This window comes from Neoarius graeffei, chromosome 6 (genome assembly GCF_027579695.1).
Source record: "Neoarius graeffei isolate fNeoGra1 chromosome 6, fNeoGra1.pri, whole genome shotgun sequence".
NCBI lineage: Eukaryota > Metazoa > Chordata > Actinopteri > Siluriformes > Ariidae > Neoarius > Neoarius graeffei.
The window spans coordinates 22737477-22759882 of record NC_083574.1 but is presented as its reverse complement, the minus strand read 5'-3'; the positions used below and the strand labels follow the sequence as shown (position 1 = coordinate 22759882).

The following is a 22406-nucleotide window of genomic DNA, read 5'->3' as shown; positions in this document are numbered from 1 at the left end:
TTTCCATGATTTGCAAATTATCGCATTTTGTTTTTATTTATAGTTTACACAGCATCCCAACTTTTTTGGAATTGGGATTGTAAATTAGATCATCCTTAATTCAGGGTTAAGGGAAATTTGTACAAAAACAAAACGCCCACAAATTGCCTTAAATTTTGGACTCCAAACATGTCTTGACTGATTGAATTCAGGAGGAATTTTAAGGGTTTTTTTTTGTTTGTTTGTTTCACTTTTAGCTGAACTACTTTTTTAAATGAACAGTTTTATGTAATTGGCATGAAAATTAGCTTGTTTAATAAACCCAGCTAAATTAACAATACAGAAATAGATTGGAAGGTGTGTGCTTGATGGATCCTGGTCTTTTACTGAACCTAATGAAGTGATGTATCTCATTTAATACCTGTTGAGGCTTTTACGTAATGCACTATAAATAAACTTCTCACTGATCAACTTTAGATCTGTTCCTACACAGGTTTCTACACGTTTAATCACACAGACTGCTGGTGGTCTCCGCTGCACCCATGCTTTGATGGGCTGAATGGAGAGCTGGCTCATGCCTTCCTGCCGCCACGGGGGGAGATTCACTTTGACAACCATGAGTTCTGGATCCTGGGCAAATCTCGTTTCAGCTGGAAACAGGGTATGCATAGTATATGTGGATTGTTACTTTGTGATGGTTTATGCATACTGGTATACTGGTTGATTTGGTAGAAAGCTTTATGGATGGACTTAGAGACACATGGGTGGACAAATTTTAATTTATTGTGATTTGTCCACCTCTCAAATACATTCGATGAAATTGTACTTTCTTTTTTTTTTTAACCACAAATAGAGCTGAGTAGTTGTGAGTTAAGGCTTTTATTCAGGTATAGAACACTGGCTCTTTGACAGTCCCAGAATTTGAACCATACAGTTACCGTACAATGTTGTCCCATATATAACACAGTAGACAGTTAAAAAATAAGTCTGCACAGTAGAAACTTATAAATGTGTATATTATTGATTGATTACTTTCCATGCACAGGTGTATGGCTTAATGACCTAGTTCAGGTAGCAGCCCATGAGATCGGTCATGCTCTTGGTCTGTGGCATTCACGTGACCCCAGCGCTCTGATGCACCCCAATGCCACGTACACAGGGCAGCGAGACATTGCTCAGGATGATATCTGGGGAATTCAGCGTCTTTATGGTAAACCAGGATTCAGCTATAATTCATTCATGTTTACATTTATTCATCACTGCAATGTGTTTCTTTTCAAATATCATATTGAGGCACTAATGCAAAAAGCTGATGGTGAAGGTCTTTACTCAAAAGTGCAACTGGAAGTCCTGGGATTTGGACTTAAACATTCTTGTGATTAGCACAGAACCTTCACCACGAAGAAATAGCAAGGAAAAAAATACGGAGGAAATCTGTGTGTGGTCTTCTGTGTGTTGTCTTTATAGTAGGCTTAAGAAGTTCATTTTGGTGACAGACCAATTTCTTCAGTGCTGCTGATTGAGGGGCCAATGTAGTAATAAGGAGAGACTGCTACAGGAGTAACACACATTTGTGGAAGGCTTATTTAAAACAGTGAGTGAACAAGACTAGCCATCAAAGCCGGAAGTGAACAAATACACACTCAGAAAATAAAGTGCATTATTGTACCTTTAGGGGTACAATGGCTTGTCACTGAGGCAGGACCCTCTAAGGTACTTATCTGTACACTTTATATACTGCTTGGGAACATACATGTACATTTTTGGCCCTAAAAAGGTATACATAGTTACCTTGAGGTCCAAAAATGAGCCCTAGGGGGTACATTAGTGTAGAGTGTACCTTGGGGGACAGAAATGGACTCCTACTGTACCCCTGTTTCTGACAGCACATAAACAGAGAACTGTTGATAACCAGAGATGACTGAAATACAGAAGGACAATGCATTAGATTCAAGGCTTTAACCAAAATTATGACAGACTAGAATTAAGGTTCTGATATGCAGCAAGGAAATGGTGGCTCAGGGGCTAAGGTGTAAGCTTCCCTGAAAAGATATCAATATATGAGCATCCACATCAGATTATTTGCTGTTAACAAACATCTTAAGGTGAATTATTTTGGGTTTTGGTGGAACAAAGTGTAAAAGTACCACCAGTGCTTGTAAGAAAAATGCACAGAATGGTATAAAGAAGTGAGGTTGGGGCTGATTTCTTTCTAACCCAGACTGTAGATTCATGTAGCCTGTCTGTTCCAGTCATATCTGGTGATTACACGTAGTGAAACACCCAGAAATTTGATCTCCATTTGGGATAATATTTTACAGCCTGCTTTGTTGATGCATCCATATCAAACCTTTGGCAGTAATTGAGAAAGAGCATGTGAAATACAGTCACGGGTGAATTAAACATGAACATGGTGGATTATTTACTCTGTCATCCTGGGATTTAGTTTTTCCCAAAATGCCACTAGAGGAGAAACTAAAGGTAGAAAGGTCATGGAAGTGATTATAATTGGTGCTTGATTGACTGGAAAAGGAGTTGTAGGAGTAACTATTCATGCAAGATAGAGCTCTGGACAGCCACATCAAGGACATGGCTAATTTAGCCCATGTTTACATTAGACCGTATCAGCGGATCATCAGATTAACGTTTTAAAAACGATTAGCGTGCACACAGCAACACCAATACACGATTTGCGTGCACACAGCAACACCAATACACGGATACGCTCGGCTCCGCAGGCATCCTGCGCTCCAAATCACTCCGCCCTGAACAGCGAGTGCCCTCTGGAGGGTGCGCACTCCGGCCTTGCGCAGCTCACAGAGCACGCGAGTGAAGTGCACAAGCTGTGATTCGGGACTGAGCCGCTGTGTGTGTGATCCCAGCGCATATCACTTACCACTTGCAAGTGGAAGGATGGCAAGCCTAAAGACAATCATAACTACACAATGGGCAGTATTTGCATCAGTATTTTCATACTTTTATACTCTTTAATGAAAGGTGATACAAGGCGGAAGTCCGTGCCGTTTTTCAGCAGTCGCGTCACATGACCAACGCCAGCGAATCAGGAAGGTGGATGTCACAGTGACGTTGTCCAATGACGACGCCAGCTAGAGCTCAGCACAGCGTATCCGCGTATCTCAATGTTTACACAGCACCGGAGCTGACACGATCTGGATTGAATACGTGGACCCTGACGGATTCCCGTTTCCCGGCGTTTCCAGGCGGTTTAATGTAAACGGACAGTGCATCCGCGAAGAAAACGAGACAGATACGGTCTAATGTAAGCTTGGCCTTAGAGCCAGACTGAAACATGGAGTTTGTGACAAACGTGGTGTTATAGGTGCAGCAGAGACGCAAATAGCAAATTCATGACTTAGTTTAAAGGTGATAAATCAAGTTCTAAGTATTTGAAGTGCATTGGTGTTTGTATAGTTGGTGGTTAAAGCTAGACTGCTTTTCGATTTCATAAAATCTAGTCCCCTCTGAAATTTGGTCATTGTGATATGTTTATTTCTGTACTATCTCACAAAATATCAGGCCATTCTGTGGCTGGGAAGTTATTTAATTTGAGGGGATGCCCTAGCAAATAATGTGCATGAAATCACTTGCTTCGCGCAGTCAAGCAGACAGAGGAAGTCCATGTGCGCAGGTTTATCGTCATCTTTTGGGTTTTACAGCAGCTGGCATCCACAATGTTGCATTACTGCCATCTACAGGTTTACCTTGACCGTGCACTGATAGTTAGCCTACATCATTCTGTCGCTAAACAAACAGCTGATCACACCCAGGTGCTCACTGACCGCCGATATTTATTAGTTTGGTTCTGCATTTCCTTTCCTTCGCAACATAACGTCTTTTCTTCTCGCTTTTCGTTACTGTAGTCAGTCTTTCACATTTCATTCGCACACTCATGTCCTCCATTGTTCTCTCCTGTTTCAAATTTGTATCCCACAATGCCTTGGGCAAATGGGAAAAGTCCACCATGTGATCCATGACGTAGTATCTTGAATTGGGTCATGGTGAAGCAGGAAAAAAATAGCTGAGAATTTAGGGTGCCGTGGCCCTAAATTCATTAATTGTTCTATTTAAAAAAACGAATAAAATTGGAAGACTGATTCAAATTCAGTAGCTTTCGGTCCACTAAACAAAAATAATTGGGTGTCAGGAAAAATTCTTTTCATGATCTACACTTGAAAAATCTGAAAGGCAGTTGACTTTTAACTTGTACAGATTGTCTTAGTATTGCTAGGAAGATAATGCATTATCTATTTACCCAACTCTCTCAAATTATAAACAGTTATACACAAAAATTAAATTTACCATCCCATTTCCTACACCATCAAAATATGCAATCTCTTAAAAAGTTATTGCATTACACGTTGTACTAAGCCACTGTGTCTTCAATTTGAGAACAGCTGTTATACAAAAGATCATCTGGAAATTGCAAGTTTGAGTCCCAATCCTGTCAAAATGAGAAAATTAGACATGCTGTCTGGGTGGGAGAGATGGCATACTCTCCCTTCCTGTCAATCAGAATGACACTAGCCAATCACGAGTATCTGTGAGCTTATGTATGTGTTAGAGGGTGGATAGCTTTCCTCCAAATGTGTTGTACTGCTTTCTGGGCAGGAAAACAGCAGTTCCTAAACATGTTAAAGATTTTGGTGTCTCGGAGGAAATACGCTTGCCTCACACATTGGTAGCTATGGTGTACTGGAGAAGCGGGTGGGAATTGGCAAGAAAAGTAAAAATGTTCACTACAGTTGAACAGAAATTGGTACTGGGATACTGGTGCAATCACTGTCATTAAGAAGAATATAATTATGATTATGAAAAGGAAAGTTCCCTTGGGCCATATAATCCCCCCTGCCACACACACAAATTACTATTTGCCACCCTCTACTTTAGACCGTCCCTGATTCAGCATGCTCTGATGTTAATTCTTTTTGTGGTAGTAAAGGAACATCTGTGAAACCTGACACACTAAATGTCTCCTTGCTATAAATGATATGTCTTTATACCATAGCACTATTGCATTCTCAAATCTGATTGGTCAAGAGTTGTGGATTTATTTTCTATAACAGTATAGCTGTGCAGTAGTTTTGGCGGGTTTGGATTAATGCACTCCTTCAAATACTTTTTTGTTTGTATAGTAACAACTCCTTTGGCTCCATGCAAGTCGTTTTCATTTGTACAGAGGATATGTCTTGGAGGATAATCTAAGACTACTAGTAAATGGATTTAACAGGAACTAACTTGTCTTGCAGACATTCCATAATAGTAAATGTAACTACAGACGGTTAAAAAGATCAGACAAAGTGAAAGAACAATTGTAATTGTTGGTAAATTGCTGTGGAATGAAACACAGAACATGCTGTTATGGGAAAAATAATAAATTTTAAGGGGGTAAGAATAACTCTGCTTTGCTTTGGGGCACATAACACCACCTCCTTGATATGGATTATTTTGTTATTGTGTGTTATTCCTTACTTCTTTTTTTTCTGAGGGTATGTGCACCTTTGGTTAATGATGATATATCAATACCAATATTGGGCTATATACACTGTATATATAATATACTGTGTGTGTGTGTGTGTGTGTGTGTGTGTATAATTAATTAGCAACACAGGCTGATTGTACGATTGTAGATGCATTGTTATGTTGGAAATGTTCTCTGCATAGGTTTATGTATTTCTCAGGCTCCCATTTGGCTATGAAAACTGATCCACATGAGTATAAATACATACATGCATACATGTGTTTTTAGGCTGCTTAGATAAGAAGCGTGTGTGTGACCCCTGGGCGCGATTAGGCTTCTGTGAGAGTAGACGGAGTTTCATGAAGAAATACTGCCCTCAGCGCTGTGACCTGTGTTACGGTGAGATGCTGGAAAAAGCTTGTGTCAGTAAAAAAAAAAGTTACAGCATTTTTCGATTATTTTTAGAGTATAAAAGCATTTTGGAGTATAAGAGAGTTGTGTGCACCTCAGAGCCCCCGGAAGCTGGGTCGACTCCCACTCCTCCTCCTGCCAACGTCAAGATTAAGATGGTGCCTCGGGGAAAAGTAGTGGGCTTCCGCTGTGGGACCAAAAACACGAAAGTGCCTCCAAAAGTCAGGTAGTGCACACACTTCAGATGAAAAATTCTAAGATGGAAAAAGTCATATTTACATTTTTTTCTAAAATCCTAATATGTTTTTGAGTTTGAATGAATGAATGAATTCCAAATCACAGTCGAACATCAGGCCAAAAGGTAAAAACACAATCAAGGCAAAACACATTCACAAAGGGCAAATCCAAGATCGTTATCGAGAGCAAGGCAAGGAATCAAGATACACAACATGCAATTACTAGAAGTAACTGTTTAAAACTCACACACGTAATAAAGGTGGCAAGACTTCACAATGTATATGTGTAATCACTGTCTTATATAGTGAGCAGACAGGAAGTTGTGGAAGTGGTTCAATATTCATGAGTGTGGGACCTCTGCTGGTGGGAAGGAAAAGTAGCCTGAGCTGGTGGGACAACACATGGGTTGTTAGGGGGCAGGGCTAAGAAAATCAACAGTGTAATTACTCTTAAAAGTAGAAATGCAATTTCTAAAAAAACACATTTCAGGTTCTGAGTGTAGCAAAGGAATAAAGAAGTGTGATGAATGTTTGTAAATCTCAAATACACACACACACACACACACACACACACACCAGGAGCATCCCATATTTTGGAGCTTAGTTGATACTGATCATTGCATGTTTTTTCCACCTTAAGAACTTCAGTTGTTTGTATATTTTAACAGGTTTGGCTAAAGATAAATAAGTTGCCGAGAATATGACCATACAAAACTCCGATACTACAACCTCACTGCTGTCTACCTGTGACAGATACAGGCTAGTTTACTGGCAGTAAACTGACTATCTGCTAACATGACCAATACAATGTATGTAAGGAATAAAAGATGACAGGGTGTTCCGTTATAGGGAAATAATCAGCAGTGGGATGGTGTGATATGGAATAAATATCTCCTTGTTGTTGATAAATATCAACAGTTACACACATTTTGTATATGTTTATTTGGAGCCACTGGCATACAAATTCATTTTTTAAGTTGTTACTTGTTATTATGCAGTAACGAATTACAGCTGGCATTATCAGAGTCACACTGTTATAAAAAAAAAAAATTAATCAACACATTCAACACCCGACCATTCAGAATCAGGCATTCAACAGTGTGTAGTCAGTAATACAACATAGTCACACAGCAGCAGTAAGCAACGTTTATAAATACATTTTCTATTCTTCTATAATTACAAACTCCTCAATATTAGTGGAAAAACATGTCTCTTCTTTGGACTCAGATTCAGATATACAACCCCAATAACCAAAAAAGTTGGGATAGTGTGTAAAACACAAATAAAAGCAGAATGTGAAAATTTGCAAATCATGGAAACCCTATATTGCATTGAAAATAGTACAAAGACAACATATCAGATGTTGAAACTGAGAAATTTTATTGTTTTTTTGAAAAATATATGCTCATTTTGAATTTGGTGTCAGCAACACATTTCAAAATGGTTGGGACGGGGCAACAAAATACTGAAAAAGTTGTGTAATGCTAAAAAAAAAACCTAATTTGGTTAATTGGCAACATGATTGGGGGCGGCACGGTGGTGTAGTGGTTAGCGCTGTCGCCTCACAGCAAGAAGGTCCGGGTTCGAGCCCCGTGGCCGGCGAGGGCCTTTCTGTGCGGAGTTTGCATGTTCTCCCCGTGTCTGCGTAGGTTTCCTCCGGGTGCTCCGGTTTCCCCCACAGTCCAAAGACATGCAGGTTAGGTTAACTGGTGACTCTAAATTGACTGTAGGTGTGAATGTGAATGGTTGTCTGTGTCTATGTGTCAGCCCTGTGATGACCTGGCGACTTGTCCAGGATGTACCCCGCCTTTCGCCCGTGGTCAGCTGGGATAGGCTCCAGCTTGCCTGCGACCCTGTAGAATAGGATAAAGCGGCTAGAGATAATGAGATGAGAGATGAGATGAGCAACATGATTGGGTATAACAAGAGCATCCCAGAGAGGCGGAATCTCTCAGAAGTAAAGATGGGGAGGGGTTTACTGCTTTATGAAAGACTGCGTCTGCAAACAGTGCAACAATTTAAGAATGTGAAATTCCTCAATGTAAAATTGCAAAGAATTTGGGGATGAATGAATGAACCCTTTATTATCACTGTACCAGTGAAATTGACCATCAACCTGTCCTTACAGAGCGGAAAAGGACAGGAAGACAGGGATAAAAGAAAAAGAAACACCGTAGTAACATGAGGAGAGATGAGGAAAAAAAAGAACACCCCCCCCACTATGCTCCTGTCAGGAGTACAGTGTGGGAACATTTAAAAAACCTCCGCACATAAGCACACAATAACACAAGTACACTTTAAAACATGGGACTTGTGGGGGGGAAAGGAGGGGGCAATCAGGGGTGGGGGTGAGGGGAGGAGGTAGAGGTAACCCAGCGCAAGCAGGCAGCCATCCGCTCCTGCAGCCATGAGGACGCTGGTCACGCACCCGCTTGTCACACTGGGGATTGAAAACGGCGATCGCGGAAAGTTGGACAAGGAATGCAAGGAATGAGAGAGCGTCTTCCAGCAGTGACCTTGTTGTCTCAGCAACGGCCTTAACTGAGGCTGGTGCTGTCTCAGGGAGCCGAATGTCGATAAGATAGAAATTGTTTGGTCTTTCCAGACGCAGTCTTTGCACGTCCACACCGCTCGTCCATATCTGTCCATTCTGCTCAAATTGGTCTCCGAAATACTTATTCCTTGCAAAGCTGAAAGCTTCTCCAAGATAACAACCATATTGTGGTTCAAGTTCTGAATAGCCACAGTCTGAGTGCCGACAGCTTTGCCCACCGCTTCAATCATATCGGGCAGCTTTGTGTGGCTTTGAACAGCTGTCACCGTTGTCTGATTTCCTCGATATGCCAGGGCAATGCCTAATCCAATCAGCCAAAGTCCTGTAATCATGGTTCTGAATAGGTAGATATCTTCAATGTCCTCCACAGAAAGAATCGCCAGGCACACGACCCGCCACCGCTCCCACGCGTCCATCGTGTAACCAGCCGCAAACGTTCCGGCAGGACAGGCGGGTTCCCCCGAACCCAGGCTTCTCATAGAGAAAACTGTGTCAATTTAATTAGGAGACCAGTTTATCAATTCCATGCTTTTTTTAGTTTAGAAAGTAATGCGGGGAGAGTCTCCTCAAAAAGTACACCAGACAAGATGAGACAAAGAAGCACAAGCAGGGAAAAAAAGGAGGGAGACCAGAGAAAATGCGACTGCCTTCCGTGGAAGCACGGAGAGAAAAGTCACATCATCTGTGGTAGTCCTATGCATACACCTCGTGGTGTAACCTGGACACATCATCAGTGATGAACCCGGGGTCATCGGATGTTTCGGGTCTTATCATACACCCTCTCCTGGACGACCCAGCCGGGGGTGATCAGGCCCCGACTTATGTCCAGGTAGCTGAGTTAGCCAAACTTCACCCCTCTTAATCCAGAGCCATTATGAAGCCTTCTCCATGGTTTCCAAGATGTTTTTGATGGCTCTCTGTCGTTGCTGTCCACCGATTCCCAAGAGTCCCAGGACCCTGTGCAGGGACCGCCCTGCGAAGCCCCTGCAACCCACTTTGATAGGCTCGCATCTGGCCTTCCACCCCTGTCTTTGGCTCTCTGCCACCAGGGATGCGTACTTAGCTCTTTTCCTCTCCTGGGCCTCCTCCATTCTGTTTTCCCAGGGGACTGAGTTCCAGCATCACCACTTGCTTAGTAGTCTCAGACACCAGGACCACCCTTACAGAAAAACCACATGAACTTCACATGTGATTTTTCACATGTGATCACATGTGACTTTTGCACATGTGACTTTAACATGTGATTTCTCACATGTAAAATATGTGGAAAATGTGTTTTGCACATGGGAAAGGTGGTTTTGGCCCAATTTTATGTGACTCACATGTGGGAATGTTTTACACATGTGGTGACATGTTTTCCACATGTGCTCTACATGGTAACACATGTTACAAAATCTGATACCATGTATTCCACATGTTACCACATGTGGTAACATGTGATCACATGTGAAATACATGGGAAATTCATGTGTTTTTTCTGTAAGGGCATGTCGGGCCTGAGAGTGGTGGCTGTGATTGTGTCTGGGAACTTCAGCTGCCTTCCTAGGTCGACCAGAATGTTCCAATCCCTCGCTGTTGAGAGCAGCCCACCCTGGGACTTTGGTTGGGGTTGTGGCTTCTCTCCAGCCTGCACAAAAGAGATGGGGCGCTTGGTTGGGTGCTGCCACTTGCTGGAGCTGACGTTGGTGTAAATGGCGTCTGCTACTGCCCGCAGGACCTGGTTGTGGCACCACCTGTACCGCCCTTCTCCCAAGGCCTTCGAGCAGCAGCTGAGTATGTGCTCCAGTGATCCCCTCTTTTGGCACAACTGGCAAGCAGGTGAGTCTGCCAAGCCCCAGGTGAACAGATTTGTTGGACTTGGGAGGACGTCATACATTGACTGGACTAGGAACCTAAATTGTTGAGGCTCTGCTCTCCACAGTTCAGTCCATGTGATTTTCTGGCCCGCGGTATGGTCCCACTTTGTCCACGCCCCCTGCTTGCCCATGCCCACCATTCTGCTGAAATGAACTTCCTCCAATTCTGCCCGCACCTCTTCCTGAATAAGCTTCCGCCTCTCCTTTCCCTTAGCTTTGCTGTAGCAGGGTGATGGGATGAACCCAAACCCAGCACGCCCGGTCGCCACAGCGCCCAACAGGATGTTGTGCCATAGTCTTGCCTCAGCTCGGTTAACTGCCTCCTTGGCGTGCCACTTCCTTCCGGTCCTGACCTCTATGCCTGCAGACACGACCTTGGTGTCAGCAGAGTCTCGGTAGAGCAGGACTATTCTGGTTCTGGAGACCTGGAACTCCATCACACTGCTGAATGGAAGCTGCAGCTTGGTGCCACACCCATAAAGGGCTAGAGACTCCGTGGCAGGCCCAGCCACCTGCGCAGGAAGTGGTTTATGAATGAATGAATGAATGAATGAATGAATGAATCCTTTATTGTCACTGTTACCAGTGAAATTGACCATCAACCTGTCCTTACAGAGGGGGAACAGGACAGGAAGACAGGGATAAAAGAAAAAGAAACACAGTAGTAACATGAGGAAAAGTTGAGGAAAAAAGAACACCCCCCCACTATGCTCCTATCAGGAGTACAGTGTGGGAGCATTTAAAAACCTCTGCACATAAGCACACAATAACACAAGTACACTTTAAAACATGGGACTTGAGGGGGGAAAGGGGGGAAGGAGGGGGCAATCAGGGTGGGGGGGAAGGGGGTAGGAGGGGAGGGGAGGAGGTAGAGGTAACCCAGCGCAAGCAAGCAGCCGTCCGCTCCTGCAGCCATGCAAGTGGTGCTGGTCACGCACCCGCTTGTCACACTGGGGGTGAAAAACGGCGACCGCGGAAAATTGGGGAAGGAATGCGAAAAATGCGAGAGTGTCTCCCAGCAGTGACCTTCTGGGGGAAATGTTCCCCAGCAACAGCCTTGATCAAGGCCAGTGCTGTTCAGGGAGCCGAATGTCGATAAGATAGAGATTGTTTGTTTGTTTGGTCTTTCGAACAGACGCAGTCTTTACATGTCCACACCACTCGTCCATATCTGTCCATTTCGTCTATTCTGTTCAATTCAATTCCATTTGGTCTCCGAAATACGTATTCCTTGCAAAGCTGAAAGCTGCTCCGAGATAACAACCATATTGTGGTTAAAGTTCTGAATGTCCACAGTCCGAGTGCCAACAGCTTTGCCCACCACTCCAATCATATCGGGCAGCTTTGTGGGGCTTTGAACAGCTGTCACCGTTGTCTGATTTCCTCGATATACCAGGGCAATGCCTAATCCAATCAGCAAAAGTCCTGTAATCATGGTTCCGAATAGGTAGATATCTTCAATGTCCTCCACAGACATTCCGGCAGGACAGGTGGGTTCCCCCGAACCCAGAAGCTGTGTCAATTTCGTTAGGAGACCAGTTTATCAAATCCATGCTTTTTTAGTTTAGAAATTCAATGCGGAGAGAGTCTCTCAAAAAAAAAAGTATAGGCAGACGAGACGAAACAATGAGCACAAGCAGGGAAAAAAAGGAGAGGAGAGCAGAGATGCGACCGCCTTCCGTGAGAGCACGGAGGAAAAAAAAACACATTGGTCTTCCTTTCGAAGCTCTCCACGGTGGTAATAGGGACTTCATAGATTAGCAATGGCCAGAGGAGTCGGGGCAGGATTCCATGTTGGTATATCCAGGCCTTGAATTTACCTGGGCGTCCTGACCTGTCCACGGTGGAAAGCCACGAGCTGAGGTCATCGCTGGCTGCCTGGCATGCTGCTTTGTCCTTCAGGTTGCTGGTAAAGAGCTTACCTAAGCTCTTAACTGGCTTCTCTGATACAGATGGAATTCTGGTGTCTCCCAGACAGAAGCAAAACTGGTCAATTATCTTGTCTTTCCTAAGGACTAGCAACCTGGATTTTGCCGGCTTGAAACTCATTCTTGCCCATGTAATGAGCCTTTCAAGACCTTGTAGGATCCACCTACAACCGGGCACTGATGCTATGGTGACTGTCAGGTCATCCCTGTATGCTCTGATTGGTGGTTGTCTGGTGCCTGATCTAGACAAGGGGCCTCTGCACTCCACTTCTGCAGACTTTACGAGCATCGTCATGCCTAGTGCAAACAAGGACACAGAGATGGTGCAGCCCGTAATGATGCCCTTCTCCAGACGATGCCATGCTGATGTTTGTGACCCAATCAATCAATCAATCAATCAATCAAGTTTATTTGTACAGCGCTTTTAACAATAAACATTGTCGCAAAGCAGCTTTACAGAATTTGAACGACTTAAAACATGAGCTAATTTTATCCCTAATCTATCCCCAATGAGCAAGCCTGTGGCGACGGTGGCAAGGAAAAACTCCCTCAGACGACATGAGGAAGAAACCTCGAGAGGAACCAGACTCAAAAGGGAACCCATCCTCATTTGGGCAACAACAGACAGCCTGACTATAATATTAACAGTTTTAACAGGTATAACCCTCAACTGTCCTCATGGGGCCGTCCTTCACAGGAGTGGGGCGATAAAACTCCGACCAGACACAGGGCACCAGGATGGATCAAGCAGGTCCGAGGGGCAGAAGAGGCCAGCATCTCAATCCCAGGATCAACATGTAACTCAGAGGGACAGATTGGGGGGGGGGGGGGGGGGAGAGAGAAAGAAAACATGTTGTTAGGTATGCCCTAAAAATGACAAGTATTAAATCTGTGTGGTAGGCTCGCAGAGACAAGAGTCTTTACATCAGGCATGACACACAATGGCATGTTAATATGGTAAAAAAATATATCCAGAGGACACCCTCAGACTAAAGTTGTTATAATAGTCAAGGATGAGGTTCTGAATTTTCTCTGGGACATGGTACTTCATCAGGGACAGTTGCATTAGCTTGTGCGGGATGGAACCATATGCATTAGCAAGGTCCAGCCAAAGCACAGCCGGCCACCCTTGTTCTCCCGGGCTTCTCTGATGAGTTGGGTTACCACACCAGTGTGCTCCATGCATCCAGGAATGCTAGGGACACCTCCCTTCTGAACTGACGTGTCTAGGTAGTTGTTCCTCAGGAGATAATCAGTGAGATGATTGGAAACAATCTTGAAAAAGATCTTGCATTCCACGCTGAGGAGTGAGATTGACCTGAATTGCTCGATGTTACTTGCATTCTCCTCTTTAGGAATCCACATGCCCTCTGCATACTTCCACTGATGTAGCACCTTCTCCTTCCTCCAGATTGCCTTGAGGATCTTCCAGAGACGCTTCCGTAGCCTTGGGCACTGTTTGAAGACCTTATATGGGACTCCGCTTGGACCTGGGGCTGAGGATGCTCTGGCTGACTTGATGACTTCCTCCGGCTCTTTCAGTGTGGGCTCCTTGATGTTGAATGGGGAGCTGGGTTGGGGTGGGGAAATCAGGGTGTCACAGTGACCGAGATCTTGCTCCCTCATCCTGTCACTGTAGTTGTTGCTCAGAAAAAGGTTGACCACCTCCTCCAGACAGGAAAGGTGACCACTGCACTTCTGCCCTAGCAACCTCTTGGTGAATCCAAATGGATTCGAAATGAAGGCACTGCACTTGCAGGCTTTCTGTCTGCCTCTCCTCCGGTGCCACTCTGCGCGCCGAAGGGTGGTTAGTCTCTAGAGGTGGAAAAACTGGATTGACAAAGTAAAAGTCCTGCTTAAGTTTTCCTTCTGCCTGTGCTCTCAACACAGGTGATTTCACCAATTAGCTCATCAACCTGGCTTAGGGGATGTGGTAATTAGGATCAGCTGGTTCATTGAATTGGCTGGAGCAAAAATGTGGCAGGGTTTTTACTTTCTGCACCCGGGTTTCTCCACGTCTGTTAGTCTCCCTCTGACTACATCTCTGAGCTCTGCTAGGGCAGCCCTGTCTTCCTCACTTGCCTTCCTGTACTGGCTCCTCAGCTTCCTCAGCTCTTGTCTGAGTTGGGTGATCATCTGTTCCCGATGGTTTGGATTGGGTCTTGGAGTTGTCCCTATTTTCCGTTGTTCCTTGATGCCAAACCTCTCTGCTGTGAAGCTTACTATACAGGCTGAAAACTGACATTGGATGCCTGTGATCTTCAGGCCCTCAGGTGACACTGCATTAAAAGCAGATACGTGTCTGTAGTGGAAATCACTGTATGGGCTCAGAAACACTTCAGAAAACCATCGTCTGTGAAAACCAGTTCATTACTGCATCCACAAATGCAAGTTAAAGCCATATATAAACAATATGCAGAAACACCGCCACCTTCTCTGGGCCTGAGCTCTTTTACTATGGACTGAGGTGAAGTGGAAAATTGTCCCGAGGTCTGATGAATCAAAAGTAGAAATTCTTTTGAGAAATCATGAACACCACATCCTCCAGGCTAAAGAGGAGAGGGACCATCTGCCTTGTTGTCAGTGCACAGTTCAAAAGCCAGCATCTGTGATGGTATGAGGGGGCATTAGTGCACATGACATGGGTAACTTGTACATCTGGGAAGGCATCATTAATGCTGAATGATATATACATGTTTCAGAGCAATATGCTGCCATCCAAACAAAACCTTTTTCAGGGAAGGCCTTCCTTCTTTCAGTGAGACAATGCCAAACTGCTTTCTGTACATATTAAAACTGCATGGCTCCGTAAACTGAAAAGAGTCCAGGTGCTAAACTGGCTTGCCTGCAGTCCAGATCTGTCTCCCATTTCTTCTTCGGCTGTCCACCGATACGATGTTGACTGTGCTGTCAGGTTAGTATTGGCAGGCCCACATTTGGGCCACAAGGCCCGCTTGAGAGCGGCAGTGGCAGACGCAGTGTGGACAAACAAAACTTGTTTGATCCATAGTCGAGTATCTTCTTTCATGTGTGCTCTCATACTTTTTCTGTCTTTTCAGCTCGATGACATTGATTCTCTCAGGAGGGGTCGCCACTTTATGCAGTTAGCTACATCTCCTTCCCACGTGGGGATGCTCATTCCCGTATTTTTCATGTGACGTTTAATCACATCCTTATATCGGAGCTTTTGCCTGCCCTGCATATGCCAACCTCGGCTAAGTTCACAATGCAGTACTTCTTTAGGCAGTCTCAAGTACCCCATCCTGCAGATGTGGTCAATCCAGCGAAGTTGGGAAGCAGTGATGAGTGCCTCAACACTGACTGATTCAGCTCTCCTTAGCACCTCAACGTCAGGTACCCTATCCTGCCATTTAATGCCCAGGATTTGGCTGAGGTGCCAGAGTTGTCTCCCATTTAAAACATTTGGCGCATTGTGAATCGCAAAATACGACAAAGGAAACCCCGAACTCTTGAGCAACTGAAATTGTATATCAGGCAATAATGGGACAACAGTTCTCTTTCAAAACTACAGCAATTGATCCCCTCAGTTCCCAAACGTTTACAGTGTTGTTAAAAGTAGAGGTCATGCAACACAGTGGTAAACATGCCCCTGTCCCAACTTTGTTGAAACATGTCGCTGACATCAAATTCAAATGAGCATATATTTTAAAAAATAAAATAAAATTTCTCAGTTTCAACATTTGATATGTTGTCTTTGTACTATTTTCAGTGAAATATATGGTTTTCATGATTTGTAAATCTTCACATTCTGTATTTATTTACAGTTTACACAGCATCCCAACTTTTTTGGAATTGGGGTTATAATAATAATAATAATAATAATAAGTTAAATTTATATAGCGCCTTTCAAAAAACCCAAGGACGCTTTACAATTATAGACAAAGAAAAAAAAATAATAATAAAAAATAAAAGTAAAAAGTCCACCAAGTAGGGGTCAAGATGTAATTCCCGTGGTGTAGCAGCCACAGTCCCACCAAAAGGCGCATGAAAACGAGTCCCACATCTCCAGCACAGCCGCCGTGACGCCGTCAGCCATATCGCTCAAACACCACGCCGTGGATCCACAAAGCGAGCAGAGACGCTCCGCCACGCAGAGCGCTGGTGTGTCCGAGACCGCCTGCACAGCCGCCGCGACGCCACCGAGCAACATCGCTCGGAACATCACGCCAAGCGTCAAAGCGCAGAGCGCTGGACAACCACGATGTAAAATGAGCAGGGAGCTCACTGCAGTCCACAGCCGGGAGCGCAGGCATCACCTACGGCGAACCAAGGCCTGGAGGGAACCGACGCCCCAAACTGGGTCCGGAGCTACACCACAACCAGCAGACAAAACACTCAAACAAACATCAAACTACACAAACACAAAAAAACAACAAATAAAATGAAAGCTGAAAAAGGAAGAAAATAAAAAATAAAATTAAAAAAAAGTTCTGGTGAGAAGCGGCAGCCAGAATGCGCACGACGTACTCTCAACCAGAAACGGAAACGGGGGAAAAAAAAAAAAAAACAAGAGGCCCTAGTCTGGCCTCTTGTCTTTTTTTTTTTTTTTAGTTTAAATAAACCCTGTAGTTTAGCATAACTCTAGTAGTGAGGGTAAGGGAATGGTGGGGATGGCTGCAATGGTATTAAAATTGAACTGTTTTCAATTTGCAAATCATGCATATTGATAAATCAGTACATTTTTAAATGAGGGTCATTTTTCATAGTTTTGAGGCAGAATGAATAAACTGTATTGAGAAGTTAAAATAAACCTGTTGTACCTGTTTTTGCTATAAAATATAAAGTGATGGCCTGGATCAATGAGACATCATTGCTAAACTGAATGTGACTGATCCTTTTACAGCAGCATTGTCTAGTGTAGAACGACTTGGATATCAATGTGGTCTTCCACTCTTCAGGTGGTATAAGGATGGAGAACAGCTGCTGACCTCTATCCCTGGCTACATTGCCATCAAAGATCGCAATCTGCGCATCGTGGCTAACGAATTCAATGAGGGAACGTACACCTGCCAGATCCACCGGCGTGGCAGTGTCATTTCAGCTAACTCGTGGGCCATCAGGCTGAAACCGGAACGTCCCTCGAACAACAGTTGATGGCGGTGGAGTAACGGAGAAGCACTTACACTACCTCCTTCACTCTTAATCACTCAAAGCGACTCCTTACCTCACATTCAGAGTCTCTCAGTGAAGGATATCATGGACCAGGTTCATTCAGAAATGCTTCAGATGACTCAAGCTGAAACACAAGGGCTGTACAGTAGAAACATAAGCATTTAGGGCTTTTTTTTTATAAGTATGCATATTATTGATTTATTACTATGTTTCTTTGCTGAACAGAAATTTTACAGAAGAACTTTTATCCTATCAAGCTCATTACATCAAGGTTAGTGACCTAAGACAGGATTATGGTATAGCAATTGTAGAAATTCTTTATATTTGTAATGAGACATCACACAAAACAATTCAGTACAATGTCTCAGACTACTCTATTGCATTTGTGCTAGGTGCAGCCTGATTTTTTTCCCCTTTATTTCACATATTTCTTTTTTAGATTTATTCCAAAATATGCAGTAAACAACATACTGAAGATGGCTCTTCTCATTGAGAAAAAAAGTAGAAAAAAAATCAGTGAGGTAGGAACGTTTACACTTCACAAACCATGCTGTAAAACAGAAAAAAAAAGAACAAGACAGAAAAGAAAATACAGTGATGGATGGTAGTGCTGAATCAGGTTTTATCTATATAGTCTACACTCACTGGCCACTTTAATGGGAATTCTTTTTGATTCTAAGGTTCCTGTTCTTGGCTGGCAGGAGTGGAACCCATTGTAGTCTTCTGCTGTTGCATGCTGAGATGCTTTTCTGCTCACTACGGTTGTAAAGAGTTATGACTTGCTATATCCTTCTTGGCAGCTTAAACCAATCTGGCTATTTTCCTCTGACCTCTCTTATCAACAAGACGTTTCCAAACACAGAACTGTCGCTTACTCACTGTTTTTTGCCCCATTCTGTGTAAACTCGAGAGACTGTTGTGTGTGAAAACCCCAGGAGATCAGCAGTTTCTGAAATACTCAAACCAGTTCATCTGCCACAGTGAAAGTCACAGAGATCACAGTTTTCCCATTCTGATGTTTGACGTGAGCATTGACTGAAGCTCTTGATTTGTATCTGTATGATTTTATGCATTGCGCTGCTGTCAAGGGATTGGCTGATTAGACAACTGCATAACACAGCAGGTGTATGGGTGTACCTGATAAAGTGGCCAGTGAGTGTATAAACAACATTCACACACAGTTAACACATTTTCATTTTTTGAATTAAATATATATTTAAACAGGTTCAGTCTTCTACTGTGGGGGAGCGATGAAGCAGCTTTATTTTGTTTATTTTTCACTTGTAATTAAATGATCATCATAAACATGTATGTGAATATATTAATAGCATTGCAACCTCACAGCTCCACAGTCACCAGTTCAATCCTGAGTTTAGGTTACTGCTTGTGTGTTGTTTCACATCGTTTCCTCTGGGTTCTCTGGTTTCCTCCAACCTCCCAAAAACATGCCAGTAGGTGGTTTGGTGATGCTAAATTGCCTCATGTGTGAATAGGCTCAGGATAAGTGACAACTAGAATGATACACCAGGTTGCCATATAGGCCACTTTGTAGGTGTATAATTACTGTAGCTTTTAGCCTGTTTCGTCGTATACACAGTTTGGATCAACATGGCAGAGCAGCAGGTAGTATTACTGCCTAACAGCTCCAGGGTTTGGGGTTTGATCATGTTACTGTAAGGTATTGTTACGATCACCTGGCTCAAGGGCAATGTAGCATAAAAGGAAACCACACGCAGACGGAAAAACGTTTAGAATATTTATTAAATAAAGAATAAAGTAACGTGTATGCAAGATCAGTTGTGTGTATGTGTTGCAAAGAATGTCTAGGGGTGTTCAAACTAACACAGAATCGGCCAAAGGAGGAAGGGGAGGCCCCGCCAGAATGGATCACTGGTCTTTTTATACCCTGTCCAATTATAGACGCGCACCTGCGCTAGATCACCTGGACAGGGAGATAGGTTAACCAGGTAGGTGGAGCTACCAACAATAAGCAGAGTGTCACACCCTCCCCCTTAAAACAGAGGCCCACTAATGGGACTCTACACAATTACACCAAAAAAACAAGCTAAACACAAAATAATAGATACAAATGGGCCTTACAAAACAAACACTATATTCCACAACAAAATGTACACCATTTTCCAACAATAATACAGCCATACAATAACAAATGCATCCTCAAATATATAGCCATACCCACGTACACCATCTCCCTCTGCAACCACCCCCAGTGTCCTGAACTTCAGCAACACCGGCGCCTGGGAAGCAATTTAAGAACAACAGAGCACGGGAAAAAGCAGAAGCGTGTGAGACGGTCAGCACATGACTACAACTCACCACCCGGGGTGCGCGACAAAGCATCTGCCACTACATTATCCACACCCCGGATGTGTCGGATAACCAGATAAGGCTGCAAAAACAGGGCCCATCTCATCCATGGTTTGGGCTCTGCAAAGAGTGTAAAAAGGTTAGTGGGTTGTGGTCCGAATATACTACCACTGAATGTGGCCCACCCCCAACATAAACATCAAATGGCCCTTTTCCACTACCCTTTTTCAGCTCGCTTCAGCCCGACATGGCTCGCGTTTCGACTACCTTAGAGTAGCACAACTCAGCTTGCTTCAGCCTTACTTAGCACCCAAAACTCGCACGGTTTTGGAGTGGGGCTGAAGCGAGCCAAACCGAGCCGAGTGGGGCTAGGGGCGTGAGGAGACACTCCCCTGTGCACTGATTGGTGAGGAGGAGTGTCCTCACACGCCCACACACGCCCCGCGAGCACGCTGGGATCTGTAAACACTGTAAACCCGGAAGAAGAAGAATTACGAATTACGAGAATTTCTGAAGCCTTATGCGCCTCGCCTCATCTATACGCTCTTGCCAGTATCTGTTGGCGTTGTCGGTGACAACAAGCCACAGCACCAAGACCAGCAACACTAACGACTCCATGTCCTCCATGTTTATTGTTTACTATCCGGGTCGTGAGACTACCGCTTAAAAGATCACTGATGTCACTATTTGCGCCGCCTAACGACATCACGTGACGTCCACCCACTTTCGCTAACTCCACCCAATGTGTCCACCTACTTCCAGCCAGCACGGTTCAGCGCGGTTGTAGTCGAAATGCAACTCCAACAGCCCCGCTCAGCTCGACTCAGCACGGCACGGCTCAGCCCAACTCAGCCGCGTTGGTAGTGGAAAAGCGGCAAAAGTATTGCAGAGCCCACACCAGTGCCAGGGCCTCCTTCTCAATTGTCGAATACAAAAGTTGGTGTTTATTAAATTTTCGCGAAAAGTAACTGACGGGCCTACCCACACCCTGGTCATCCTCCTGCAAGAGTACAGCCCCTGCACCAACATTGCTGGCATCCACCTGCAATTGAAAAGGCTTGTCCAGCCTCGGGGCAGCCAACACAGGTGCGGTGCTCAGCAACATCTTCACCTGCTCAAAAGCCTCTTGACAGGAAGGAGACCAGGTAAAAGGGACTTTGTCCTTCAGTAGGTCAGTAAGGGGAGACACAACAGTAGAAAAATTAGAACAAAACCCCCTATAATAACCTACCATTCCCAAGAACCACCTCAACTCCTTTTTGGTACCAGGAGGAGGAAATTTATCGATGGCCAACACTTTTTCTCTCACAGGTCTCACCTGCCCCTGCCCCACAACCTTCCCCAGATATACAACTGTTGCCCTTGCAAACTCACATTTTGCCAAATTTACAGTTAGATTTGCTTCAACCAAGCGAGTGAACAAGGCACAAATCTGACTGATATGCTGTTCCCAAGTGTCAGCTGCCACGATACAATCATCCAGGTACACACCGCAACCATCTAGACCTACAATAACACAATTCATGAGTCTTTGGAAGGCAGATGGTGCATTCCTAAGACCAAAACTCATGACATTATATGAATATAGGCCAGATGGTGTCACAAAAGCTGAGATCTCCTGAGCCCTAGGTGTTAAAGGTACCTGATAGTAACCCTTCAGGAGGTCTAATTTATATAACAAAATCAAACTTTACAAAATAACAAATCCGACTTTACCAGGACGAAGTACAATATCAGTTACCAAAATACAATTACCAATAGCTATTATCACAAAAAAAACACCAATTAAAATTTGTGGAGTCCAAACGCGCGGTGCAGGTAATCTCAGCATGCAACAGGAGAAACAAAACACACTTGAGCTGCCCCGCATCTACCTACAGGACAGAGAAAGAGGCCCTACTTATTTTAACCTAGTCTTCGTGTGCCCTCATACGATTGAACTGAAACAGTCCCCCCGCGTTCGACACACCAGAAGAACAAAATAAGAAAGGTAAAATAACAATCCGCGTTAAGTGTGCTTACCTGCGGCAGGGGTTCACGTTAGCTCTGGCGGATCTAAACCCGCCCTAATTACTCCAGTGCACAGAGACACCTGCAACCTGCTCTGACTTCCACCACAACAAAAATAGCGGCCCAAAAGTGTCCTCCCCTCTTCTGGGCGAACAAAAAACACACCGAATCAAAACAAAAATCTGCGCACGGCTTCCAATTAAAAATGTACTTCATCTAAAAAGATAAGTACATCCCGCGGATTTAAAAACATCTCCCGGACGAGCCCCCAATTATGTTACGATCACCTGGCTCAAGGGCAATGTAACATAAAAGGAAACCACACGCAGACGGAAAAACGTTTAGAATTTATTAGATATTAGATAACGTTTAGAGTTTATTAAATAAAGAATAAAGTAACGTGTATGCAAGATCAGTTGTGTGTATGTGTTGCAAAGAATGTCTAGGGGTGTTCAAACTAACGCAGAATCGGCCAAAGGAGGAAGGGGAGGC

At 44.0% G+C, this 22406-nt stretch overlaps 1 protein-coding gene across 1 annotated transcript in view; it reads left to right on the top strand.

Moving 5' to 3' along the window:
- mmp23bb (matrix metallopeptidase 23bb) overlaps nucleotides 1-17744 on the top strand; it is a 41193-nt gene extending 23449 nt beyond the window's left edge. The window contains exons 4-8 of the mRNA XM_060922868.1: nucleotides 473-640; nucleotides 1025-1189; nucleotides 5747-5857; nucleotides 5969-6095; nucleotides 17363-17744. Of these exons, the coding sequence (XP_060778851.1) occupies nucleotides 473-640; nucleotides 1025-1189; nucleotides 5747-5857; nucleotides 5969-6095; nucleotides 17363-17558 (767 nt within the window). The 3' untranslated portion in view covers nucleotides 17559-17744. The remainder of the gene's footprint in view (nucleotides 1-472; nucleotides 641-1024; nucleotides 1190-5746; nucleotides 5858-5968; nucleotides 6096-17362) is intronic.
- Nucleotides 17745-22406: the final 4662 nt, after the last annotated feature.